This window comes from Lathamus discolor, chromosome 20, assembly GCF_037157495.1.
Source record: "Lathamus discolor isolate bLatDis1 chromosome 20, bLatDis1.hap1, whole genome shotgun sequence".
Lineage (NCBI taxonomy): Eukaryota > Metazoa > Chordata > Aves > Psittaciformes > Psittacidae > Lathamus > Lathamus discolor.
The window spans coordinates 6,125,335-6,152,606 of NC_088903.1; the positions used below are offsets into that span (position 1 = coordinate 6,125,335).

The 27,272-nt window shown below is 51.2% G+C and overlaps 1 protein-coding gene and 1 pseudogene across 5 annotated transcripts; both read left to right on the forward strand.

The window, feature by feature from the left end:
* The first annotated feature begins 484 nt into the window (after positions 1-484).
* LOC136024080 (proteasome subunit beta type-8-like) lies at positions 485-6,154 on the forward strand (annotated as a pseudogene).
* A 331-nt stretch (positions 6,155-6,485) lies between these two features.
* LOC136024071 (uncharacterized) lies at positions 6,486-10,175 on the forward strand. 5 transcript variants are annotated; one of them, XM_065699144.1, is made up of 9 exons: positions 6,486-6,545; positions 7,210-7,250; positions 7,333-7,472; positions 8,038-8,142; positions 8,293-8,358; positions 8,453-8,719; positions 9,424-9,554; positions 9,796-9,864; positions 9,940-10,175. In XM_065699144.1, exons 2-9 carry the CDS (start codon positions 7,220-7,222, stop codon positions 10,121-10,123), a joined length of 993 nt encoding a protein of 330 aa, XP_065555216.1. In that variant the 5' UTR covers positions 6,486-6,545; positions 7,210-7,219; the 3' UTR covers positions 10,124-10,175. The 5 variants fall into 5 exon arrangements, with proteins under 5 accessions (XP_065555216.1, XP_065555217.1, XP_065555219.1 ...); XM_065699145.1 differs by lacking the exon at positions 6,486-6,545 and having other exon boundaries at positions 7,022-7,250; positions 9,946-10,175; XM_065699143.1 differs by lacking the exon at positions 6,486-6,545 and having other exon boundaries at positions 7,023-7,250.
* Positions 10,176-27,272: the final 17,097 nt, after the last annotated feature.

Sequence of the window (27,272 nt, forward strand, 5' to 3'; positions counted from 1 at the left end):
ACAGGCCCTTTGACAGCACACGTGTTTTCAAGCCCCATTTGGCTGTGGTTTCTAGACTGTACCTTCCAAGTGCTCTTTTACCCCTGCAGTAATTCTCACAGCAGCTGCCTGCCTGCAGAGGTATGTAACAGAAGGACAGAAATAGCAGAGGGTTTTGGGAGCAAGTCCCAGCCAAGGCCGGATGCCAGAGTGCGGGGTTACTGCAGCTAAAGCCTTGTTTACTCTACATGGGCAGGAGAGGCTTCCATGGAGCCTTCACCCCTGCAAGGCAGCATACTTAAGCCCTGATTCCTGTCCTGCAGTGTTAGCCCTTCCAGGCTGGTGCAGAGGGCACACAAGATCATGCTGGAGAGGGCAGGATTTTAACCCTGCTGTGATAAAGACATGACCCCTCTGTCACACCAAGCCCAGCGTAACACCAGGAAAGGCTCCGTATGCTCTCTTCTGCACACTATGAGCTCCGCAACGGTGCCACCGGCTTTGCTCCCCTTGCTTTCTCACCTCGAAGTCCAAGGGTACGAAACGTCACACCCTTCGGACGGCTTCAGCCCCTCCCTCTTCGGGTGGCTTCAGCTGTGCTCGGGTCTCTTCGGGCGGCTCCGCCCCTTTCGGCTGACTTCAGCTGCGCTCGGGTCTCTTCGGGCGGTTCCGCCCCCTTCGGGTGGCTTCGGCTCCGCTCGGGTGGTTTCCGTTGCGCTCGAGTCGCCTCGGGCAATGGCAGCGGCGTGGGGCTGGCAGCCGTGAGGGGGTGCTTCCCCCTGTTCCTGTCCCGTTCTCCCCCGCCATGGACTGGTTCCATTGCAACAAGTGCTTCCGGCAGGAGGGAGCACGGTTCGCGGTCACTAGCTGCGGGCACGTCCTGTGCGCGGCGTGTGGGGCCGCGGGTGCGACATAGGGAATTTCATCACTTTAATGCCTTTAAATGATGGAAAAAGGGGGAATTCCCTCCCTTTTGCCTTATAAAGCAGTGGGAAAGAGGGAATTCCATCACTTTTACCTCATAAAATACTGGGAAAGAGGGAATTGCATCACTTTAGCTCATAAAAGTGGTGGGGAAAAGGGAATACCATCACTTTTACCTCATAAAGCAGTGGAAAGGAGGGAATCCCATCACTTTTACCTCATAAAGTATTGGGAAAGAGGGAATTCCACTACTTTTTCTTCATAAAGCAATAGAAAAGAAGGAATTCCTTCGCCTTAAGGCAAACAGTGGAAAAGAGGGAATTCCTTTTACCTCATGAAACAGTAAAAAGAAGGGAATTCCTTTACTTTTACCTCATAAAGTAGTGGGAAAGAGGGGATTCCTTCACTTTAATGCCTTTAAATGCTGGAAAAAGAAGGAATTCCCTCACCTTAACACCTTTATTTGATTGAGAGGATTGCCTCCCTTTTACCTCATAAACCAGCAGAAAAGTGGGAATCCCTTTCCTTTAACTCCTTTAAACAGCAGAAAAGCAGGAATTCCTGTACTTCACCACCTTTAATTGATGGAAGGGAATTCCCCCACTTTTGCCTCATAAACCACCCTAAAAGCGTTAATCCCTTCCCTTTACCCGTTATCCCCGCAGGACCGTGCCCCGTGTGCGGCGCCGCCTGCCGCCACCTTCCCATCTCCCCGCAGGCAAGTCCCGTACCCCCCCGCCTTTAACTCCCTTTAAACCCATTTAAAACCCCTTTAACCACCATTAAATCCCGTTAAACCTCCTCCTTCACCTTCTATCACCATAGATGCGCCCGCAGGAAAAGCTCTTCTTCAAGAGCCCTGCCTCCATCGCCCTAAAGCACTTGGCGAGCATCACCCAGGTGCATATGGGAGAAGAGGAAGGTGGGCTATGGCAGTGCCATCTTGGGCTCCTCCTTCCTCCTCCTCCTCCTCCTCTTCCTCCCGCCCCGCAGGTCTGGCGCTTCCAGCGCGCTCAGGCGGAGCTGCTGCTGGCCTCGCACCGCCACGCCGCCCGCCGCCATAGGGCGGCCATGGAGGAGGCGAAGAGGGAGCTGGGTGTGAAAGAGAGGTGAGGGGAGGTGGCAGGAGACATGGTAGTGGGAGTGCCTCATGGTGGGCGCCATCTTGAGTGCGGCTCTGCTTTGCCATGTTGGGAATGGGAATCTGGGGGCGCCATTATTGGTGAGGTGCCACTGGTGCCAATGAATAGGCACCATCTTGAGTGGGCTCTGGGGGCGGCCATGTAGATGAGGTTAAGGTGCCATTGACACCAATGGATAGCCGCCATCGTGGTGGGGTCCTTCCCCCACTGACTCCCCTATAGTGCTGCCCTCTAGCTGTGGGTCTGCCCCACATCTATGGGGTTCTCACCCCCTATTTCCCCTCCACAGGGAGCTCGAGTCCCTGCGCCGGGAGAACACAGAGCTGCGTCGAGCTCAGGTGACCCCATAACACCCCCGATATACTCCCTATACACCCCCATATAGCCCCTATATACTCCCCTATCCCCTTCCCTTATGCATTAACCCGTTTCCTCACCCCACAGCTCTCCCCTGGCTGGCGAGGGGGCAGCAGGTGACCCCCTCCCTATGGGAGTCTATGGGACACCTCATTGCCGCTCATCACCCCCCTGTGCCCCACACAGGAGCAGCACTCCCCGGCCCGTGGGGGTCACATCTCCGGCACACACAGGTAAGGCCCCCCCAGCACCCCCTTACCTGGGGGTTACCGTGACCCCTAACCCTGCCTGCACCCGCAGTGACCCCGCAGCCCCGGCGGCAGCTCAGTTCCCAGGTGGTAAGGTAACAACAGCACAGACCTATTATACCCCATTATAACCCCATTATAGTCCATTATAACCCCTAATATACCCCATTGTACCCCATTATGTCCCATAATAACCTCACTCTACCCCCATTCTAACCCCTTCCCCCCCACAGCCGCTCAGCCCCGCGGGAGCCCCCCCTGCCCCGCAGCACCCCCCTGTGGAACCTGGGCAGCGCCTATGTGGGGGGGAGCACCCCCTCCGGCTCCAGCATAGGCGAAAGGACCTCAAATCTGGTGGATTTCTACCCAAACCCCCACGGCCCACACAGCCCCTGGCCATAGGACACACCCCCTTCGCCAAAGCCCAGCCCTTATCTCCATATATGGGACTCATTTCCCTAAACCCACCCCCCTCATCTCAATATATAATCCCTGCCACTAAGCCCCGCCCCTTATCTCCATAAATGGCCCCCTTCTGGTAAGCCCCGACTCCATCTCCATATCTGGCGTCCCTTCTGCTAGGCGCCGACCCTCAGCTCCATAATTCCCCCACTTCTGCTAAGCCCCGCCTCCACTCCAAATGTGGCTTCCGTTATCTAAGCCCCGCCCCTCATGTCCATAATGGTCCCGCCTTCCGCTAAGCCCCGCCGCCTTCTCCATATTTAGCCAGGCCCCTCTTTACACACCGAGTCATGCCCTCACCCATCATGGCGGGCACGTTGCCGTGGTAACGGCCGCACCGCGCCTCCATTTTGCGCTCCAAGATGGCGCTGGCGGGCGTGGTGCGGGACGGGGCTGCGCTCCTGTCCCGTTCCTTCCTCCCGGGGTTCTGCGAGCCCCGGGACCCGGCCGGACGCTCCCCCATGGCATCACCACCCCCCTCCTCCGGAAGCTGCCGCCGCTGCTGCTAGGGCCCGGCATCCACCTCCTGCACAGCACCACCACCCTGGCCTTCAAGGTACGGACACTAGGGGAGTCAGAGAGACACATAGGGACCCATAAAGAGACATTGGGGTGCTGGAACCCATAGAGACCCCATAGAAACTCCATAAGGACGAAATGGGGGGGGTGGGGGTATGCAAATAGAGACCGCATAGGGGCCCATAAAGAGCTATTTTGGGGGAGCTGAGACCTATAAAGAGCCATTGGGGGGGGGGGGCTGTGACACATAGAGACCCTATAGGCCTCCATAACCCACTATAGACACCCCATAGTTCAGCATATCTCCCCATAACCCTCCATAGACACCAGTAAGCTCCCCTTTTTACCCAGTAACCTCCCCATAGACACCCCATATCTTCCCATGTCCTCCCATAGACCCCCACAGAACCCCATAATGGGTCTTCAGACTCCCATGTAGGGATTCCAGACCCCCATAGACACCCCATAGACCCCCATATCTCCCCTAATCCCCCCATAGATCCCCACAGACCCCATAATGGGTCTTCAGACCCCCAAATCCTTCCATATCCCCCCATAAACACCCCATACCCCACAGCTAGACATCATAGAACCCCATTTAGGGACTCCAGACCTCCATATCCCCCCATAGGCACCCTATATCCCCCCCCATATCTTCCCATATTTCCCCCTGGAATTCTTTGTAATGGACTCCAGACCCCCATATCCTCCCAAAGAACCCCATAATGGGACTCCAGACCTCCATATACCCCCCATAAACGTCCATAGATCCCCATATCTCCCAATATCTCCCCATATTCCCTCTTAGAACCCCATGCAGGGACTCCAGACCCCCATATCCCCCCTAATCCCCCCATAGACACCCCATATCCCCCCACAGAACCCCATAAAGGGTCTCCAGACCACCATAGAACCTCATGTAGGGACTCCAGATCCCCATATCCTCCCATATTTCCCCATAGACCCCCATAAAGGGTTTCCAGACCACCACAGACCCCCATTTAGGGACTCCAGACCCCCATATCCTCCCTAATCCCCCCCTAGACCCCCATGTAGGGACTCCCGATCCCCATATCCCCCCATCTAACCCCACCATCCCCATTCCCCTGCAGCTGCGCCACGGCATGGTGCATGGGGTTGACTCCTGAGCCATGGCTGGCTCTTATGTGGTGCTGCAGTCAGTGCAGAAGGTGCTGGAAGTGAGTGCATGGGTGCTGGGCACCCTAGCGGGCAGCATCACCAACTGCGCCTTCTGGCAGCAGGTGCTGGTGTGTCAATGCCGCATGTAATGCCTGAGCACGCCTTGGTGGCCACCACCACCACCAAGCTGCTGGCCAACATGGTGTACCACTACAAGGGCATAGGGCTCAGTATGGGCACAATGATCTGCGTTTGGGACAAGAGGGGGCCTGGTGAGTGGTGATTGTTGGGGAGTTGTGGACACCATGGGGTTGGTGGTTGTGGGGCCAAAAACTTGGGTATTGAAGCATATGGCACTGGGGGTTATGGTTAGGGGGTGATGAACATCATGGGGTTGGAGTTATGGGGCTCATGGTCAAGGTTGGGAGGTGGTCGACATGATGCGGTTGATGGTTATGGGGTGAGGTTCATGGTTATGGGGTTAAGGACTTGTCTATTGAGGTGTATGGAGCTGGGGGTGATAGAGACAATGAGGTTGGAATTATGGGGCTCATGGCATGGTTAGGGGGTGATGGACATCGTGGGTGGTGGTTATGGGGGGGTGGAAGACTTGGGTATTGAGTCTATATAGAGATGGGGCTTATGGTTATGGGGTGATGGACGTTGGGGGGTTGGAGTTATGGAGCTCATGGTCAGGGTTGGGGGTGGTGGACATCATGGGGTTGATAATTATGGGGTTAAGGACTTGAATATTGAGGCACATGAGGCTGGGGGTTATGGTTACGGGGTGAGGGCTATCATGGGGGGTGGTTATGGGGGTCATGGTTAGGGGGGTGATGGATGCCATAGGGTAGGTGGTCATGGGTTGGGGTTGGTGGTTACGGGGTCAAGGACTTGGATATTGAGTTATATGGGGCTGGCAGCCATGGTTATGGATCTCTATTCCCTATGGGGCTGCTACCCACAGCCCCAGCGGCCATCTTGGTCCCCATTGCCCCCCATTACCCCCTAGGCCTCTACAACATGGACAGCGATGGCACCCACGTCCCGGGCACTGCCTTTTCCGTGGGCTCAGGCTCACCTTATGTGTAATGGGTGCTGGACTGCAGCTACCACCCGGAGCTGGAGCCTGCCTGTGCCCTGGTGCGCCGTGCCATCTTCCAGGCCACACACCACAATGCCTGCTCAGGCGGCTGCATCTCTGTCTACCATGTGGGGCTCAACGGCTGGTGCTACGTCTCCTGCGACGACATCACCAAACTGCAGGAGTGCTACGGGCCGAATGGGACGGCAATGAGTGAAGGAACGGCACAAAACCGGTGGTTGGGGGTGAAAATGGCCAAACTGGCCAATTGGGGCCAAAACCAGCCATTTGCGGGCTGAAAACTGCTAGGGCCGGGCATTTTGGGGCTAAAAATGGCTGTTTTGTGTGCAAAACCTGCCCGTTTTGGAGCTAAACCCGGTCATTTTGGGACCAAAAACATCCGTTTGTGGGCTGAAAACGGTGTCGGTACCCAAAGCGTGGCCGTTGCAAAAGGCGTCATTTGGCTCCAGAGTGAACAGCGCCGGGGGGGTGGGGGCGGGACGGAACGGAACGGGAAGCACGTACGTGACGCACGGGGCGATTCGCGCGCGGGGAAGCGAGTGCTGATTGGTTAATGGGGGGCGGTGTGTGTGCAGAGCCGCGCTGGGATTGGTGGAGAGGAGGGAGGGGTGGGGCTTGGCGGCGGCGGCGGGAGCGCGGCGGTGAAGAGCCGAGCGGAGCTTAAAGGGGGTTCGATGGGGGGCAAAGCTGGGCTATGGGGGCTTAATTAGTGTCTCGGGGGGTAAATGGGGGGTTAAATGGTATCTATGGGGGAACTATGTGGGTTAGAAGGGGTTTGGGGGGCTTATAGGGGGTTTAAGGATTTTTGGAGGGTCTGGAGGGGGTTAAATGGGGTCTATCGGGTGTAAAAGGGATCTGGGAGGGTTTATGGGGGATTAAAAGGGGCTTGGGGGGGTCTGGGGGGGGGGTTAAATGCGGTCCATGAGGGGTTATAGGTTAGGGTTACCCCATAGACCCCCTTTAACCCCCCCCCATAGACCCTTTATGGAGGGTTAAAGGGGTCTGGGGGAACCTATAGGGAGTTAAAGGGGGTCTGTGGGGGGTTAAAGGGGGTTTGGGGGGACCTATAGGGGTTTAAATGAGGTCTGTGGGGGGCTAGAGGGGGTATATTGGGAGTTAAATAGGATGGGGGGCTATGGGAGGTTGAATGGGGTTTGGGTGGGTCTGTAGGGGGTTAAAGAGGGTCTGTGGTGGTCTGTAATGGGAATAGACCCTTTGGGGCAGCCTATAGTCCGAATAGACCCTTTGGGGTACCCGTGGGCTGTCCCACTTCCCACTGGGGAGGGCCACCCAGTACATAGGTATTTGTCCCCCCCATACCTGGGGCACATAGGGGGGTCCTGATGGCGCTGGACTCTGCTGAGCTGCTGCCAGGTACTCTGTGTGCTATTAATACTGATAAATAGCCATTAATAAGTGTTAATGAGGGCATTAATTACTTAACGCCCCCGAATAGAGGAGGAGGAGCCCCACCTGCCCCTCTTTGGGCTCCCCCCCACCGCTGAGGAAGTTGCTTTGGCCCCACTGCTGCAGGGGCTGAGTGCGGCGTTGGGGCCTGACGGGCTCACTGCAGGCATGAGGAAGGAGCTGCAGCAGGTAACGGGGTGTGGGTGGGGTCGGGTTGGGCCAGTTTGGGGTATTTTGGGTCATTTTGGGTGAGTTGGGGGAGTTAAGGGGGGGATTCAGTGGGTATTGGGGAGATTTTGGAGTGATTTAGGGTCATTTTGGGTGATTTGGGGGGGGATTTAGGGTGATTTGGGGTGATTTAGGGTCATTTTGGGTTTTACCTCATGGGGGATTTGGGGGGGTTGGGTTTTGGGGGGGTTTAGAGTGATTTAGGGGGATTTTGGGGTGCTTTACGGGGAACTTTGGTCAGTTTGGGTTTATTTAGGGTCATTTTGGCATGATTTAGGTTGTTTGGGGTAATTAATGGGTTGAGAGCGGTTTTGGGATGGTTTTGGGGTGATTTAGGGGTATTTTGTACTATTGGTGTATTTTGGGCCAATTTTGTCTAGGGCTATTTGGGGCCATTTTCGTCTAATTTGGTCCAATTTTGGGCTATTTCAGGCCATTTTGGTCCAACTTTGGACTATTTTGGGTTATTTTGGGGCTGTTTTGGGGTGGTTTTGGGGTGTTTAGGGTTCCAGAGCTCTCCCTGCAGGCGAAAGCGGCGCTGGCGCTGCACAGAAGGACGTGGCTGCACTGGGATGGGCTCTGGAGGGCGCTGCAGGAGCTGCTGTGGGACCCGCGCGGGATCGAGGCCCCCGTGAGCCATGGGGTGATCCACATGTGGGGGGCAATGAGGGATATGGGGGGACCCACATACACATGGGGGTGCCTAAAGGGGGTTTTGGGGTGAATTGGTGTGGATTAGGGGGCTTTGGGATGATTTTGGGATAATTTGGGTGATTTGCAGACCCGACGGGAACTGTTGCTGCACTGTGGGGTGCAGGGCATGGCCCAGGCACTGCCCCCAATGGAGGTGAGAGCCCCAAATGACCCAAAACTGTCCCAAATCACCCCAAAACCCCGTTTACCCCCCCATTTTCACCCCATGGCTCCCAATGTGTCCGCAGGCATCCCCTGCACCGCTGCTTCCCCTGCTGGAGCTCCGCCTGGCTGCCAAGGTCCTGGACCTCTCCATTTACCACGCGGGGGAGGCCTCCCCGGAGCTGCCATTGGCAGACGCAACGCGGACATTGGCTGAGACGTGGGATCCCCCCCCTGCGGTGCTACGCCTTGGTGTGGTCCTGAGGGAGGAGGCGCAGCGGCTGCAGCACGCCCGGTGGCGACGCCAGCACCTGAAGTGGGCGCTGCAGAGCCAGTGCAGGCGCTACCAAGAGGTGGAACAGGATGGGGGGAATATGGGGGTTCTGTGGGGTCTATAATGGGGGTAAATGGGATCTATGGGGGATAATGTGGGTAAATGAGGTTAAATGAGGTCTGTGGGGGTTCAGTGAGGTTTGGAAGGGTTTAAATTAGGTTCATGGGGTTTAAATGGGATCTATGGGGGGTTAAGTGAGGTTTGTGGGGTCTATGAGAACTTTGCTGTGGTCTGTGGGGGTGAAAGAAGGTTTGGAGGAGTCTGTGAGGGTTAAATGGGGTCTGTGGGGGTTAAATGGGGTCTGTGGGGGGTTAAGTGGGGTTTGGGGGGATCTATGAGAAGTTCAATGGGGGTTAAAGGGGTTTGGAGGGGTCTGGGGGGCTCAAATGAGGTTTGGGGGGTCTATGTTGGGGGTTGAATGGAGTCTATTGGGGGCTCAATGGGCTCTATAGGGGTTTAAATGGGGTTTGGGGATCTATGGGGGGGTTAAATGGCATCAGTGGGGGCTTAAATTGGGTCTGTGGGCAGTTAAATGGGGTTTGGGAGATCTACTAGGGGTTAAAGGGAGTTGGGAGGGGGTCTATCGGAGGCTAAATGGGTTTATGGTAGTTTAAATGGGGTCTGTAGGGTTCAGTGGGGTCTGTGAGGGTTTAAATAGGGTTTGGGGGGTCTGTGGGGGCTCAGTGGGCTCTATGAGAGGGTCACTGGGGCTCTATGGTGCAGGTGCTGCATCGGTGCTGGGCCTTGCTGGGGGCTTTGGCCAGTGCCCGCTGTGCTGGAGCCGTGCAGGAGCTGGACCAGCAGCACGGGCTCTACCTGGAGGGCAAAGGGGTGGCGCTGCTGCTCAAGACACGGTATGTGGGGCTCTATGGGTATCTATGGGGACTACAGGGGTTACAGGCAGTGGGTTTCTGTGTGCTGCAGGGGGTGGGGTCAGCAAAGGACACATCCCCTCTGCTCTGTGGGGGGATATGGGTCCCTAAGGGGGGTTTATAATGGGACTTGGGGGGGGATTGGGGAGGTTGGGGGGCTTCTACAGGGCTTAAGGTGGGATTTGGGGGTGCCCCCTCTGTTACCCGATTGCCCCCTCTACAGGCTGGAGGAGCTGGGGCTGCTCCTTGCCTCCTACCCCCCACTCACCGTAGCTGCCCATCAATGCATCAAGTGAGTGCCATGCACCCCCTTCCCCTTTATTAATGACCCCACCCCCTTTATGACACCAGCATTACATTACCGCAGGCACAGTATCTCGTTGGCTGTGGAGGATGCAGAGAGGCACGGCCAGGAGCTGCAGGCAGCACTCTCAGCCTATCACGGGCTGGGGGCAGGGTTGGAGGAGCTGGCCTCAGCGTATGGGAGGCTACAGGAGGCAGTGGAGCAGAAGAGGTGGGCCCTGGAGCAGCTCCACCCACTCAGCCCATGACATCATGTGACAGCAGCCAATAAATGTGCCCAAAGGGCAGTCAATGAATGAAGCCAGGTCTTTTTTTTTTTTCCTTATAAGGGGAGAATGGGCAGTGGGGAGGAGGGCAGCGACTGGCTGGCAGCGCTGAGGGGTGGGACCAAGGTGGGAGGGTCCTTGAGAGGTAATGCCAAAAATGGCTAATACAGACTCAGAAATGGGAAAAAAACAGGTTAGAAATTACCAAAAATGGCTTAAAACAGGTTAGAAATGGGCAAAGCTGGGCTAGAAATGGCAAAAAATGGTTTAAGACGGGTTAGAAAATGGCAAAACTGGGTTAGAAATGTTAAAATATTTCTAAAACCGGGATAGAAATGGCCAAAGATGGCTTAGAATGGGTTAGAAGTGGGCAAAACCAGGTTAGAAGCAGCAAAAATGGTTTAGAAATAGCAAAAAACAGCATTACCATTAAACAGGTAGACCTGATCGTCCTAGACTGGGTGGACCTTGGCCCAAGTTGGGGCAGACCTGATAGCCCTATTCAGGATAAACCCTAGTGGGGATAGACCTGGTAGTCCTAAACGAAACTAGTTTGGGTTGACCTGATAGCCCTAGTGGGGTACCATGTGTCTTAGCCACAGTGTCTGTGTGGTCTGAATGCGTGTGTGAGGCACTGAGGCAGTCTGGGTGAGAATGAGCATGTGTGGTCTGTTAGCTATGAATGTGAATCTGATCCAGAGAAGGAGAACGAGAAAATTAAAGCCAGGGAGCATACAGGGAGACAGAGGCAAACAGGAAAGACCCAGCTGTGGCTTACCAGGCTGCCTTTATCCCAGCTGATGGTTTGCTCCTCCAATGCCCCAGGCCATTGAGGGAGGGTTGTGGGTGGTGCCTAGGGTATATGAGGCACAGCCTTTCCTATTCAGGGTTCAGCTCTCATCAGGGTAAGTCCTCTGGTGTTATTTTAGTTTTTGTGGCCTTAGAGCTTTGTGGTTTATTTCTGCTGGTTTTTTTTTTTTTTTTAATGGTATTGTCTGAATGAAGACTTTCAGGCTGTGTCAAGACTTACTAGTGCATGCATTAGTAAGCATCTTTGTGTAGGGTGGTTTTTTGGGTGCTATATTTGTTGGTGGTGATGAGCTAAGGGGAGCCGTGTGGCTGTCCTCAGGAGGAAGAGTTGTGGCAGAGATGGCCTTTGGTCAACGTACTGATAAGCTGTTTGCCATTCCTGTTTTATTTTGCGTATGATGAAGAGGAATGTGGCTACTGAAGGAACATTCCAGTCAGCTGACAAGGGTTTTTCTTCTACAGGCATTCAGTCTGAACCCACTAGGCAAATGTTGTCATATATTTGGGGAACAGATTTGCTGTTAATTGAGGATATTAAAGGTATTGTGAAATTAATCCTCACCCCTTTGCAGTTGTTGTTATGGAACATGTATTGGCAGGAAGCCTGTCAAGAGGTGGTTGCAGTTCGGCGTGGCCAGGGAGATCCCCTGATTGGGGTGCAATTACACCACCTGATAGGAATTGGACAGTTCTCCACTAAGGAGGCTCAAGTCCAGCTAGGTCCAGAATTGTTAAAAGAATCTATGAGACTAGCCTTGCGAGCTCTGTCACAGATTAAAGATACTACTGCAGCTCCTGCCTACATGAAAGTGATACAGAAAAAGGACGAGCCCTTCAGTACCTTTGTGAATAGGGTAGCTGATGCTATAAGGAAGTCAGGTACTCCAGAATACATGCATGGTATTTTACTGCGTCAGTGTGCAATACAGAACTGTAATGATGCTGTAAGGCAGATACTTGTTCAGTCACCTGCAAATGCTACTGTAGAAGAGATGTTAGAACGAATGGCACGGGTACCTATGGGGCATCAGACAATGTTGGTTGAGGCAGTAAAAGCAGTGGGAGAGGCAATTCAAAAAGTCATTCGCAAGTATTAGCGGCCTTGGCACCTTTGCAAGCCACCGGTATGGTCAAGGGTCCTCGATGTTTTGGATGGGGTCAGCCCAAGGTCATGGCTGTGCAGAATTTGAAGGGATGTGTTGTATGAATTTTTCTGATCATTCAAAATCCATTTACTCACAAATAGATACCGTACGACAGCTTACAGATAAATTATGGGTTGAACAAGATTGGGGATTTGAAAGATGGCTTCGATCATTAGGTCTTACTGAACGGATGATATCCTTATTGAAATCTGGATTAATCATCGTTGTTGTACTTTTATTGATTTTATTGTGTCTTCCTTGTTTTTGTTCCTGTATTCAATCTATGCTACAAAGGATGGCTGAGCACCTAACACAGTTTCGTTTGCCCAAACAGAAAAAAGGGGAATTGTAGGTAAAACATGTCTGATTGAGGGCCAAGACTCCGAAGGTCAAGAGGGAGTCTGTTTTATGTTAACAAGAACAAAACAGACTATGTGGCGGCTGAGAAAATGCAAGGCTTGCTGAGAAGAAGGTCTGTAAATAGTCACATGCATGCTTGAAGGTGTCCCAATGGCCTTTTTTACCCCTGGTGTGATGGCTGCCACTAATTGGAGAAATATTAAAAGCCTAGCATGCTTTGCTATCCAAGAATTTAATATCACATCAACCCTATTAGATGACCTCTTATATGATGTTGACAGTATCCGACATGCTGTGTTACAAAATCGGGCTGCCATAGATTTTTTACTTTTGGCACAAGGTCACGGATGTAACGAATTTGAAGGTATGTGGTGTTTAAATCTTTCTGATCACTCAAGTAGTATACACTCTTCAATAGAAAAACTATGCAGTCAACTTAAGGATATTACTTTCGCTTCTAGTTGGTTAGATTCGTGGCTGTCTTCTTGGGGAATCACTGGATGGTTACTAGATGTCGTTAAGCATGGACTAATCATAGTTTTAGTCATTGTATTACTAATAACCTGTCTACCTTGCTTGCTTCAATGTATCCAAATACAGATTAACAAAGCTATGAACAATCTCAATACGTCACTTATTGTTCTTAAGAAAGAAAGGGGAAATGTGGAGAGCTTTGCAAAGGACTGGCTGCATGGCAGAGGCCATGCAGATGGTGATACGCTGCAGCTGGTGCAGATCTCAGATGGAAAAGTACAAGGGAGCAAGATGAACGCGCCCTGGAGATAAACCGCGGCAGAAGCAGAACGATAATTAAGCTTGTGACCTTCAAGTTGCTTAATGTTTATTTTACTAACCAGACTCCTTATCCCTGATTCTATTTTGTGCCCTGTTTTGCTGAATTCCTTTAACATGGGCCGGCTGCAGTGTGCGCTTGCAGCCCAGAAAGCAACCGTATCCTGGGCTGCATCAAAAGGAGCGTGACCAGCAGGTCGAAGGAGGTGATCCTGCCCCTCTGCTCTGCTCTCGTGAGACCTCACCTGGAGCATTGTGTGCAGTTCTGGTGTCCTCAACATAAAAAGGACATGGAAATGCTGGAACAAGTCCAGAGGAGGGCTACGAGGATGATCAGGGACTGGAGCACCTCCTGTATGAAGATAGGCTGAGGAAGTTGGGGCTGTTCAGCATGGAGAAGAGAAGGCTGCGTGGAGACCTTATAGCAGCCTTCCAGTACCTGAAGGGGGCCGATAGGGATGCTGGGGAGGGACTCTTCATCAGGGACTGTAGTGACAGGACAAGGGGTAACGGGTTCAAACTGAAACAGGGGAAGTTTAGATTGGCTCTAAGGAGGAAATTCTTTCCTGTGAGGGTGCTGAGGCACTGGAATGGGTTGCCCAGGGAGGTTGTGAGTGCTCCATCCCTGGCAGTGTTCAAGGCCAGGTTGGATGAGGCCTTGGGTGGGATGGTTTAGTTTGAGGTGTCCCTGCCCATGGCAGGGGTTTGGAACTGGATGATCTGAAGGTTCTATCCAACCTGAACTATTCTATGATTCTATAATATGCGTGTCTGTACGTAATGAATATGTATGCTTAGTGACTATAGAAGGCTTGTTTAGCAATTCGGAGACACAGGTTAGGAGCAGCTGTCCCCCGTGTCTGCCGGCGCCGCAATAAAGAATACCTCCTTGAACCTTGAACCCTTTGTTGGTGAGTTTGCCCCTGGAGTTTTCTCCGACCCACCATCGACCCCCGTATCTCCCCTAATCCCCCCAGAGATGCCAACAGACCCCATTATGGGTCTCCAGACCCTCAACTCCCCCCATATCCCCCTCTAACACCTCATATCCCCCCCATAGACCTCATAGAATCTCTATAGGGTCTCTATAGGATCCCTAGGGTCTCTATAGGGTCTCTATAGGGTTCCTAGGGTCTCTATAGGTTCCCTAGGGTCTCTATAGGGTCTCTATAGGGTCTCTAGGGTCTCTATAGGATCCCTAGGGTCTCTATAGGGTCTCTATAGGGTTCCTAGGCTCTCTATAGGTTCCCTAGGGTCTCTATAGGGTCTCTAGGGTCTCTATAGGGTCTCTATAGGGTCTCTAGTGTCTCTATATTGTCTCTATAGGGTTCCTAGGGTCTCTATAGGGTCTCTATAGGGTTCCTAGGGTCTCTATAGGGTCTCTATAGGGTCTCTAGGGTCTCTATAGGGTCTCTATAGGGTCCCTAGGGTCTCTATAGGGTCTCTATAGGGTTCCTAGGGTCTCTATAGGGTCCCTAGGGTCTCTATAGGGTCTCTAGGGTCTCTCTAGGGTCTCTCTAGGGTCTCTAGGGTCTCTCTAGGGTCTCTATAGGGTCTCTAGGGTCTCTCTAGTGTCTCTATAGGGTCTCTAGGGTCTCTATAGTGTCTCTATAGGGTCCCTAGGGTCTCTATAGGGTCTCTATAGGGTTCCTAGGGTCTCTATAGGGTTCCTAGGGTCTCTATAGGGTCTCTATAGGGTTCCTAGGGTCTCTATAGGGTCTCTAGGGTCTCTCTAGGGTCTCTATAGGGTCTCTTGGGTCTCTATAGTGTCTCTAGTGTCTCTATAGGATCTCTATAGGGTTCCTAGGGTTTCTATAGGGTCTCTATAGGGTCTCTAGGGTCTCTATAGGGTCTCTATAGGGTCTCTAGGGTCTCTATACGGTCTGTATAGGTTTCCTAGGGTCTCTATAGGGTCTCTATAGGGTCTCTAGTGTCTCTAGTGTCTCTATAGGGTCTCTATAGGGTCCCTAGGGTCTCTATAGGGTCTCTATAGGGTCTCTATAGGGTTCCTAGGGTCTCTATAGGGTCCCTAGGGTCTCTATAGGGTCTCTAGGGTCACTATATGGACTCTATAGGGTCCCTAGGGTCTCTATAGGGTCTCTATAGGGTTCCTAGGGTCTCTATAGGTTCCCTAGGGTCTCTATAGGGTCTCTAGGGCCTCTATAGGGTCTCTATAGGGCCTCTAGTGTCTCTATAGGGTCTCTATAGGGTCCCTAGGGTCTCTATAGGGTCTCTATAGGGTCCCTAGGGTCTCTATAGGGTCTCTAGGGTCTCTCTAGGGTCTCTATAGGGTCTCTAGGGTCTCTCTATGGTCTCTATAGGGTCTCTAGGGTCTCTATACGGTCTCTATAGGGTTCCTAGGGTCTGTATAGGGTCTCTATAGGGTCTCTAGGGCCTCTATAGGGTCTCTATAGGGTCCCTAGGGTCTCTATAGGGTCTCTAGGGTCTCTCTAGGGTCTCTATAGGGTCTCTAGGGTGTCTCTAGGGTGTCTATAGGGTCTCTAGGGTCTCTATAGGGTCTCTATAGGGTTCCTAGGGTCTCTATAGGGTCCCTAGGGTCTCTATAGGGTCTCTAGGGTCTCTCTAGGGTCTCTGTAGGGTCTCTAGGGTCTCTCTAGGGTCTCTATAGGGTCTCTAGGGTCTCTATAGGGTCTCTATAGGGTCTCTAGGGTCTCTATAGGGTCTCTATAGGGTCCCTAGGGTCTCTATAGGGTCTCTATAGGGTTCCTAGAGTCTCTATAGGGTCTCTAGGGTCTCTATAGGGTCTCTAGGGTCTCTCTAGGGTCTCTCTAGGGTCTCTCTAGGGTCTCTCTAGGGTCTCTATAGGGTCTCTATAGGGTCTCTATAGGGTCTCTATAGGGTCCCTAGGGTCTCTATAGGGTCTCTATAGGGTTCCTAGGGTCTCTATATGGTCTCTATAGGGTCTCTATAGGGTCTCTAGTGTCTCTATAGTGTCTCTATAGGGTCTCTAGTGTCTCTATAGGGTCTCTATAGGGTCCCTAGGGTCTCTATAGGGTCTCTATAGGGTCCCTAGGGTCTCTATAGGGTCTCTAGGGTCTCTCTAGGGTCTCTCTAGGGTCTCTAGGGTCTCTCTAGGGTCTCTATAGGGTCTCTAGGGTCTCTCTAGGGTCTCTATAGGGTCTCTAGGGTCTCTATAGGGTCTCTATAGGGTTCCTAGGGTCTCTATAGGGTTCCTAGGGTCTCTATAGGGTCCCTAGGGTCTCTATAGGGTCTCTATAGGGTTCCTAGGGTCTCTATAGGGTCTCTAGGGTCTCTCTAGGGTCTCTATAGGGTCTCTTGGGTCTCTATAGGGTCTCTAGTGTCTCTATAGGGTCACTATAGGGTCCCTAGGGTCTCTATAGGGTCTCTATACGATCCCTAGGGTCTCTATAGGGTCTCTATAGGGTTCCTAGGGTCTCTATAGGTTCCCTAGGGTCTCTATAGGGTCTCTATAGGGTCTCTAGGGTCTCTATAGGGTCTCTATAGGGTCTCTATAGGGTTCCTAGGGTCTCTGTAGGTTCCCTAGGGTCTCTATAGGGTCTCTAGGGTCTCTATAGGGTCTCTATAGGGTCTCTAGTGTCTCTATAGGGTCTCTATAGGGTCCCTAGGGTCTCTATAGGGTCTCTATAGGGTCTCTAGGGTCTCTATAGGGTCTCTATAGGGTCCCTAGGGTCTCTAAAGGGTCTCTATAGGATCCCTAGGGTCTCTATAGGGTCTCTAGGGTCACTATAGGGTCTCTATAGGGTCCCTAGGGTCTCTATAGGGTCTCTATAGGGTTCCTAGGGTCTCTATAGGGTCCCTAGGGTCTCTATAGGGTCTCTATAGGGTTCCTAGGTTCTCTATAGGGTCTCTAGGGTCTCTCTAGGGTCTCTATAGGGTCTCTTGAGTCTCTATAGGTTCTCTAGTGTCTCTTTAGGGTCTCTATAGGGTCCCTAGGGTCTCTATTGGGTCTCTATAGGATCCCTAGGGTCTCTATAGGGTCTCTATAGGGTTCCTAGGGTCTCTGTAGGTTCCCTAGGGTCTCTATAGGGTCTCTATAGGATCCCTAGGGTCTCTATAGGGTCTCTATAGGATCCCTAGGGTCTCTAAAGTGTCTCTATAGGGTCTCTAGTGTCTCTAAAGTGTCTCTATAGGATCCCTAGGGTCTCGATAGTGTCTCTATAGGGTTCTTAGGGTCTCTATAGGTTCCCTAGGGTCTCTATAGGGTCTCTAGGGTCTCTATAGGGTCTCTATAGGGTCTCTAGTGTCTCTATAGGGTCTCTATAGGGTCCCTAGGGTCTCTATAGGGTCTCTATAGGGTTCCTAGGGTCTCTATAGGGTCTCTATAGGGTCTCTAGGGTCTCTGTAGGGTCTCTATAGGGTCCCTAGGGTCTCTATAGGGTCTCTATAGTGTTCCTAGGGTCTCTATCGGTTCCCTAGGGACTCTATAGTGTTCCTAGGGTCTCTATAGTGTCTCTATAGGGTCTCTAGTGTCTCTATAGGGTCTCTATAGGGTCCCTAGGGTCTCTATAGGGTCTCTATAGGGTTCCTAGTGTCTCTATAGGGTCCCTAGGGTCTCTATAGGGTCTCTAAGGTCTCTCTAGGGTCTCTATAGGGTCTCTAGGGTCTCTCTAGGGTCTCTATAGGGTCTCTTGGGTCTCTATAGTGTCTCTAGTGTCTCTATAGGGTCTCTATTGGGTCCCTAGGGTCCCTAGGGTCTCTATAGGATCCCTAGGGTCTCTATAAGGTCTCTATAGGGTTCCTAGGGTCTCTATAGGTTCCCTAGGGTCTCTATAGGGTCTCTATAGGGTCTCTAGGGTATCTAAAGTGTCTCTATAGGATCCCTAGGGTCTCTATAGGGTCTCTATAGGGTTCCTAGGGTCTCTATAGGTTCCCTATGGTCTCTATAGGGTCTCTAGGGTCTCTATAGGGTCTCTATAGGGTCTCTAGTGTCTCTATAGGGTCTCTGTAGGGTTCCTAGGGTCTCTATAGGGTCTCTATAGGGTCTCTAGGGTCTCTATAGGGTCTCTATAGGGTCCCTAGGGTCTCTATAGGGTCTCTATAGGGTTCCTAGGTACTCTATAGGTTCCCTAGGGTCTCTATAGGGTCTCTAGGGTCTCTAAAGTGTCTCTATAGGACCCCTAGTGTCTCTATAGGGTCTCTATAGGTTCCCTAGGGTCTCTATAGGGTCTCTAGGGTCTCTCTAGGGTCTCTATAGGGTCCCTAGGGTCTCTATAGGGTCTCTAGGGTCTCTCTAGGGTCTCTATAGGGTCCCTAGGGTCTCTATAGTGTCTCTAGGGTCTCTCTAGGGTCTCTATAGGGTCTCTAGGGTCTCTATAGTGTCTCTAGGGTCTCTATAGGGTCTCTATAGGGTTCCTAGGGTCTCTATAGGGTCCCATGGGTCTCTATAGGGTCTCTCTAGGGTCTCTGTAGGGTGTTTAGGATCTCTCTAGGGTCTCTATAGGGTCTCTAGGGTCTCTATAGGGTCTCTATAGGGTCTCTAGGGTCTCTATACGGTCTCTATAGGGTTCCTAGGGTCTCTATAGGGTCTCTAGGGTCTCTATAGGGTCCCTAGGGTCTCTATAGTGTCTCTAGGGTCTCTCTAGGGTCTCTATACGGTCTCTATAGGGTTCCTAGGGTCTCTATAGTGTCTCTATAGGGTCTCTAGTGTCTCTATAGGGTCTCTATAGGGTCCCTAGGGTTTCTATAGGGTCTCTATAGGGTCTCTATAGGGTCTATAGGGTCTCTATAGTGTCTCTATAGGGTCCCTAGGGTCTCTATAGGGTCTCTATAGGGTTCCTAGGGTCTCTATAGGTTCCCTAGGGTCTTTATAGGGTCTCTAGGGTCTCTATAGGGTCTCTATAGGGTCTCTAGGGTCTCTATAGGGTCTCTATAAGGTCTTTAGGGTCTCTATAGGGACTCCATAGGGTCCCTAGGGTCTCCATAGGGTCTCTATAGGGTTCCTAGGGTCTCTATAGGTTCCCTAGGTCTCTATAGGGTCTCTAGGGTCTCTATAGGGTCTCTATAGGGTCCCTAGGGTCTCTATAGGGTCTCTATAGGGTTCCTAGGGTCTCTATAGGGTCCCTAGTGTCTCTATAGGGTCTCTAGGGTCTCTCTAGTATCTCTATAGGGTCTCTAGGGTCTCTCTAGGGTGTCTATAGGGTCTCTAGGGTCTCTATAGGGTCTCTATAGGGTCTCTAGGGTCTCTATAGGGTCTCTATAGGGTCTCTAGGGTCTCTATACGGTCTCTATAGGTTTCCTAGGGTCTCTATAGGGTCTCTATAGGGTCTCTAGGGTCTCTATAGGGTCTCTATAAGGTCCCTAGGGTCTCTATAGGGTCTCTATAGGGTTCCTAGGGTCTCTATAGGGTCCCTAGGTTCTCTATAGGGACTCTAGGGTCTCTATAGGGTCTCTATAGGGTTCCTAGGGTCTCTATAGGGTCTCTAGGGTCTCTCTAGGGTCTCTATAGGGTCTCTAGGGTCTCTATAGGGTCTCTAGTGTCTCTATAGGGTCTCTATAGGGTCCCTACGGTCTCTATAGGGTCCCTATAGGGTCTCTATAGGGTCTCTAGGGTCTCTATAGGGTCTCTATAGGGTTCCTAGGGTCTCTATAGGTTCCCTAGGGTCTCTATAGGGTCTCTAGAGTCTCTATAGGGTCTCTATAGGGTCTCTAGTGTCTCTATAGGGTCTCTATTGGGTCCCTAGGGTCTCTATAGGGTCTCTATAGTGTCTCTAGGGTCTCTCTAGGGTCTCTATAGGGTCTCTAGGGTCTCTATACGGTCTCTATAGGGTCTCTAGTGTCTCTATAGTGTCTCTATAGGGTCTCTAGTGTCTCTATAGGGTCTCTATAGGGTCCCTAGGGTCTCTATAGGGTCTCTATAGGGTCTCTAGTGTCTCTATAGGGTCTCTATAGGGTCTCTAGTGTCTCTATAGGGTCTCTATAAGGTCTTTACGGTCTCTATAGGGACTCCATAGGGTCCCTAGGGTCTCTATAGGGTCTCTATAGGGTTCCTAGGGTCTCTATAGGTTCCCTAGGGTCTCTATAGGGTCTCTAGGGTCTCTATAGGGTCTCTATAGGGTCCCTAGGGTCTCTATAGGGTCTCTATAGGGTTCCTAGGGTCTCTATAGGGTCCCTAGTGTCTCTATAGGGTCTCTAGGGTCTCTCTAGGGTCTCTATAGGGTCTCTAGGGTCTCTCTAGGGTGTCTATAGGGTCTCTAGGGTCTCTATAGGGTCTCTATAGGGTCTCTAGGGTCTCTATAGGGTCTCTATAGGGTCTCTAGGGTCTCTATACGGTCTCTATAGGTTTCCTAGGGTCTCTATAGGGTCTCTATAGGGTCTCTAGGGTCTCTATAGGGTCTCTATAAGGTCCCTAGGGTCTCTATAGGGTCTCTATAGGGTTCCTAGGGTCTCTATAGGGTCCCTAGGTTCTCTATAGGGACTCTAGGGTCTCTATATGGTCTCTATAGGGTTCCTAGGGTCTCTATAGGGTCTCTAGGGTCTCTCTAGGGTCTCTATAGGGTCTCTAGGGTCTCTATAGGGTCTCTATAGGGTCTCTATAGGGTCTCTATAGGGTCTCTATAGGGTCTCTATAGGGTCTCTAGGGTCTCTATAGGGTCTCTATAGGATCCCTAGTGTCTCTATAGGGTCTCTATAGGGTTCCTAGGGTCTCTATAGGTTCCCTAGGTTCACTATAGGGTCTCTAGGGTCTCTATAGTGTCTCTATAGGGTCTCTAGTGTCTCTATAGGGTCTCTATAGGGTCCCTAGGGTCTCTATAGGGTCTCTATAGGGTCCCTGCGGTCTCTATAGGGTCCCTATAGGGTCTCTATAGGGTCTCTAGGGTCTCTATAGGGTCTCTATAGGGTTCCTAGGGTCTCTATAGGTTCCCTAGGGTCTCTATAGGGTCTCTAGAGTCTCTATAGGGTCTCTATAGGGTCTCTAGTGTCTCTATAGGGTCTCTATTGGGTCCCTAGGGTCTCTATAGGGTCTCTATAGGGTCCCTAGGGTCTCTATAGTGTCTCTAGGGTCTCTCTAGGGTCTCTATAGGGTCTCTAGGGTCTCTATACGGTCTCTATAGGGTCTCTAGTGTCTCTATAGTGTCTCTATAGGGTCTCTAGTGTCTCTATAGGGTCTCTATAGGGTCCCTAGGGTCTCTATAGGGTCTCTATAGGGTCTCTAGGGTCTCTATAGGGTCTCTATAGGGTCTCTAGTGTCTCTATAGGGTCTCTATAAGGTCTTTACGGTCTCTATAGGGACTCCATAGGGTCCCTAGGGTCTCTATAGGGTCTCTATAGGGTTCCTAGGGTCTCTATAGGTTCCCTAGGGTCTCTATAGGGTCTCTAGGGTCTCTATAGGGTCTCTATAGGGTCCCTAGGGTCTCTATAGGGTCTCTATAGGGTTCCTAGGGTCTCTATAGGGTCCCTAGTGTCTCTATAGGGTCTCTAGGGTCTCTCTAGGGTCTCTATAGGGTCTCTAGGGTCTCTCTAGGGTGTCTATAGGGTCTCTAGGGTCTCTATAGGGTCTCTATAGGGTCTCTAGGGTCTCTATAGGGTCTCTATAGGGTCTCTAGGGTCTCTATACGGTCTCTATAGGTTTCCTAGGGTCTCTATAGGGTCTCTATAGGGTCTCTAGGGTCTCTATAGGGTCTCTATAAGGTCCCTAGGGTCTCTATAGGGTCTCTATAGGGTTCCTAGGGTCTCTATAGGGTCCCTAGGTTCTCTATAGGGACTCTAGGGTCTCTATAGGGTCTCTATAGGGTTCCTAGGGTCTCTATAGGGTCTCTAGGGTCTCTCTAGGGTCTCTATAGGGTCTCTAGGGTCTCTATAGGGTCTCTATAGGGTCTTTATAGGGTCTCTATAGGGTCTCTATAGGGTCTCTATAGGGTCTCTATAGGGTCTCTAGGGTCTCTATAGGGTCTCTATAGGATCCCTAGTGTCTCTATAGGGTCTCTATAGGGTTCCTAGGGTCTCTATAGGTTCCCTAGGTTCACTATAGGGTCTCTAGGGTCTCTATAGTGTCTCTATAGGGTCTCTAGTGTCTCTATAGGGTCTCTATAGGGTCCCTAGGGTCTCTATAGGGTCTCTATAGGGTTCCTAGGGTCTCTATAGGGTCCCTAGGGTCTCTATAGGGTCTCTAGGGTCTCTATAGGGTCTCTATAGGGTCTCTAGGGTCTCTATAGGGTCTCTATAGGGTCTCTAGGGTCTCTATACGGTCTCTATAGGGTTCCTAGGGTGTCTATAGGGTCTCAATAGGGTCTCTAGTGTCTCTATAGGGTCTCTATAGGGTCCCTAGGGTCTCTATAGGGTCTCTATAGGGTCTCTAGGGTCTCTATAGGGTCTCTATAGGGTCCCTATAGGGTCTCTATAGGGTCTCTAGGGTCTCTATAGGGTCTCTAGGGTCTCTATAGGGTCTCTAGGGTCTCTATACGGTCTCTATAGGGTCTCTAGGGTCTCTATAGGGTCTCTATAGGGTCTCTAGGGTCTCTATAGGGTCTCTATAGGGTCCCTAGGGTCTCTATAGGGTCTCTATAGGGTTCCTAGGGTCTCTATAGGGTCTCTAGGGTCTCTATAGGGTCTCTATAGGGTCTCTAGGGTCTCTATAGGGTCTCTATAGGGTCCCTAGGGTCTCTATAGGGTCTCTATAGGGTTCCTAGGGTCTCTATAGGTTCCCTAGGGTCTCTATAGTGTCCCTAGGGTCTCTATAGGGTCTCTAGGGTCTCTCTAGGGTCTCTATAGGTTCTCTAGGGTCTCTATATGGTCTCTATAGGGTCTCTAGGGTCTCTATAGGGTCTCTATAGAGTCTCTAGGGGCTCTATAGGGTCTCTATAGGGTTCCTAGGGTCTCTATAGGGTCTCTAGGGTCTCTATAGGGTCTCTAGGGTCTCTATAGGGTCTCTAGGGTCTCTATAGGGTCTCTATAGGGTCCCTACGGTCTCTATAGAGTCTCTATAGGGTCTCTATAGGGTCTCTAGGGTCTCTATAGGGTCTCTATAGGATCCCTAGGGTCTCTATAGGGTCTCTATAGGGTCCCTAGGGTCTCTATAGGGACTCTAGTGTCTCTATAGGGTCTCTATAGGGTTCCTAGGGTCTCTATAGGGTCTCTAGGGTCTCTATAGGGTCTCTATAGGGTCTCTAGGGTCTCTATAGGGTCTCTAGTGTCTCTATAGGGTCTCTATAGGGTCCCTACGGTCTCTACAGGGTCTCTATAGGATCCCTAGGGTCTCTATAGGGTCTCTATAGGGTTCCTAGGGTCTCTATAGGTTCCCTACGGTCTCTATAGGATCTCTAGGGTCTCTATAGGGTCTCTATAGGGTCTCTAGTGTCTCTATAGGGTCTCTATAGGGTCCCTAGGGTCTCTATAGGGTCTCTATAGTGTTCCTAGGGTCTCTATAGGGTCCCTAGTGTCTCTATAGTGTCTCTAGGGTCTCTCTAGGGTCTCTCTAGGGTCTCTAGGGTCTCTATAGGGTCTCTATAGGGTCTCTAGGGTCTCTATACGGTCTCTATAGGGTTCCTAGGGTCTCTATAGGGTCTCTATAGGGTCTCTAGTGTCTCTATAGGGTCTCTATATGGTCCCTAGGGTCTCTATAGGGTCTCTATAGGGTCTCTAGGGTCTCTATAGGGTCTCTATAGGGTCCCTAGGGTCTCTATAGGGTCTCTAGGGTCTCTCTAGGGTCTGTCTAGGGTCTCTAGGGTCTCTCTAGGGTCTCTCTAGGGTCTCTAGGGTCTCCATAGGGTCTCTATAGGGTCCCTAGGGTCTCTATAGGGTCTCTATAGGGTTCCTAGGGTCTCTATAGGGTTCCTAGGGTCTCTATAGGGTCCCTAGGGTCTCTATAGGGTCTCGATAGGGTTCCTAGGGTCTCTATAGGATCTCTAGGGTCTCTCTAGGGTCTCTATAGGGTCTCTTGGGTCTCTATAGGGTCTCTAGTGTCTCTATAGGGTCTCTATAGGGTCCCTAGGGTCTCTATAGGGTCTCTATAGGATCCCTAGGGTCTCTATAGGGTCTCTATAAGGTTCCTAGGGTCTCTATAGGTTCCCTAGGGTCTCTATAGGGTCTCTATAGGGTCTCTAGGGTCTCTATAGGGTCTCTATAGGATCCCTAGGGTCTCTATAGGGTCTCTATAGGGTTCCTAGGGTCTCTATAGGTTCCCTAGGGTCTCTATAGGGTCTCTAGGGTCTCTATAGGGTCTCTATAGGGTCCCTAGGGTCTCTATAGGGTCTCTATAGGGTTCCTAGTGTCTCTATAGGGTCTCTATATGGTCTTTAGGGTCTCTATAGGGTCTCTATAGGGTCCCTAGGGTCTCTATAGGGTCTCTATAGGGTTCCTAGGGTCTCTATAGGTTCCCTAGGGACTCTATAGTGTTCCTAGGGTCTCTATAGGGTCTCTATAGGGTCTCTAGTGTCTCTATAGGGTCTCTATAGGGTCCCTCGGGTCTCTATAGGGTCTCTATAGGGTTCCTAGGTCTCTATAGGGTCCCTAGGGTCTCTATAGGGTTTCTAAGGTCTCTCTAGGGTCTCTATAGGGTCTCTAGTGTCTCTCTAGAGTCTCTATAGGGTCTCTAGGGTCTCTATAGGGTCTCTATAGGGTCTCTAGGGTCTCTATACGGTCTCTATAGGTTTCCTAGGGTCTCTATAGGGTCTCTATAGGGTCTCTAGTGTCTCTATAGGGTCTCTATAGGGTTCCTAGGGTCTCTATAGGGTCCCTAGGGTCTCTATAGGGAATCTAGGGCCTCTATAGGGTCTCTATAGGGCCTCTAGTGTCTCTATAGGGTCTCTATAGGGTCTCTAGGGTCTCTCTAGGGTCTCTATAGGGTCTCTAGGGTCTCTCTAGGGTCTCTATAGGGTCTCTAGGGTCTCTATAGGGTCTCTATAGGGTCTCTAGGGTCTCTATACGGTCTCTATAGGGTTCCTAGGGTCTCTATAGGGTCTCTATAGGGTCTCTAGGGCCTCTATAGGGTCTCTATAGGGTCCCTAGGGTCTCTATAGGGTCTCTATAGGGTTCCTAGGGTCTCTATTGGGTCCCTAGGGTCTCTATAGTGTCTCTAGGGTCTCTAGAGGGTCTCTATAGGGTCTCTAGGGTCTCTCTAGGGTGTCTATAGGGTCTCTAGGGTCTCTATAGGGTCACTATAGGGTTCCTAGGGTCTCTATAGGGTCCCTAGGGTCTCTATAGGGTCTCTAGGGTCTCTCTAGGGTCTCTATATGTCTCTAGGGTCTCTATAGCGTCTCTATAGGGTCTCTAGGGTCTCTATACGGTCTCTATAGGGTTCCTAGGGTCTCTATAGGGTCTCTATAGGGTCTCTAGGGTCTCTATAGGGTCTCTATAGGGTCCCTAGGGTCTCTATAGGGTCTCTATAGGGTTCCTAGAGTCTCTATAGGGTCCCTAGGGTCTCTATAGGGTCTCTAGGGTCTCTCTAGGGTCTCTATAGGGTCTCTAGGGTCTCTCTAGGTTCTCTATAGGGTCTCTAGTGTCTCTATAGGGTCTCTATAGGGTCCCTAGGGTCTCTATAGGGTCTCTATAGGGTTCCTAGGGTCTCTATAGGGTCTCTAGGGTCTCTATAGGGTCTCTATAGGGTCTCTAGGGTCTCTCTAGGGTCTCTATAGGGTCTCTTGGGTCTCTATAGGGTCTCTAGTGTCTCTATAGGGTCTCTATAGGGTCCCTAGGGTCTCTATAGGGTCTCTATAGGGTTCCTAGGGTCTCTATAGGGTCTCTAGGGTCTCTCTATGGTCTCTATAGGGTCTCTAGGGTCTCTATAGGGTCTCTAGTGTCTCCATAGGGTCTCTATAGGGTCCCTAGGCTCTCTATAGGGTCTCTATAGGGTCTCTATAGGGTCTCTAGGGTCTCTCTAGGGTCTCTATAGGATCCCTAGGGTCTCTATAGAATCTCTATAGGGTTCCTAGTGTCTCTATAGGTTCCCTAGGGTCTCTATAGGGTCTCTAGGGTCTCTATAGGGTCTCTATAGGGTCTCTAGTGTCTCTATAGGGTCTCTATAGGGTCCCTAGGGTCTCTATAGGGTCTCTATAGGGTCTCTATAGGGTCCCTAGGGTCTCTATAGGGTCTCTATAGGGTTCCTAGTGTCTCTATAGGGTCTCTATATGGTCTTTAGGGTCTCTATAGGGTCTCTATAGGGTCCTAGGGTCTCTATAGGGTCTCTATAGGGTTCCTAGGGTCTCTATAGGTTCCCTAGGGACTCTATAGGGTTCCTAGGGTCTCTATAGGGTCTCTATAGGGTCTCTAGTGTCTCTATAGGGTCTCTATAGGGTCCCTCGGGTCTCTATAGGGTCTCTATATGGTTCCTAGGGTCTCTATAGGGTCCCTAGGGTCTCTATAGGGTTTCTAAGGTCTCTCTAGGGTCTCTATAGGGTCTCTAGTGTCTCTCTAGAGTCTCTATAGGGTCTGTAGGGTCTCTATAGGGTCTCTATAGGGTCTCTAGGGTCTCTATACGGTCTCTATAGGTTTCCTAGGGTCTCTATAGGGTCTCTATAGGGTCTCTAGTGTCTCTATAGGGTCTCTATAGGGTTCCTAGGGTCTCTATAGGGTCCCTAGGGTTTCTATAGGGAATCTAGGGCCTCTATAGGGTCTCTATAGGGCCTCTAGTGTCTCTATAGGGTCTCTATAGGGTCTCTAGGGTCTCTCTAGGGTCTCTATAGGGTCTCTAGGGTCTCTCTAGGGTCTCTATAGGGTCTCTAGGGTCTCTCTAGGGTCTCTATAGGGTCTCTAGGGTCTCTATAGGGTCTCTATAGGGTCTCTAGGGTCCCTATACGGTCTCTATAGGGTTCCTAGGGTCTCTATAGGGTCTCTATAGGGTCTCTAGGGCCTCTATAGGGTCTCTATAGGGTCCCTAGGGTCTCTATAGGGTCTCTATAGGGTTCCTAGGGTCTCTATTGGGTCCCTAGGGTCTCTATAGTGTCTCTAGGGTCTCTAGAGGGTCTCTATAGGGTCTCTAGGGTCTCTCTAGGGTGTCTATAGGGTCTCTAGGGTCTCTATAGGGTCACTATAGGGTTCCTAGGGTCTCTATAGGGTCCCTAGGGTCTCTATAGGGTCTCTAGGGTCTA

What these genes read in the sequence shown, in the direction of transcription:
- LOC136024071 (XM_065699144.1), top strand. Translation starts at nt 7,220, where the DNA reads ATGGCGCTGGACTCTGCTGAGCTGCTGCCAG. An exon ending in AGGCACTGCCCCCAATGGAG is followed by an intron (nt 8,359 to 8,452) that starts GTGAGAGCCCCA and finishes ATGTGTCCGCAG; the next exon opens with GCATCCCCTGCACCGCTGCT. An exon ending in GCTGCCCATCAATGCATCAA is followed by an intron (nt 9,865 to 9,939) that starts GTGAGTGCCATG and finishes ACATTACCGCAG; the next exon opens with GCACAGTATCTCGTTGGCTG.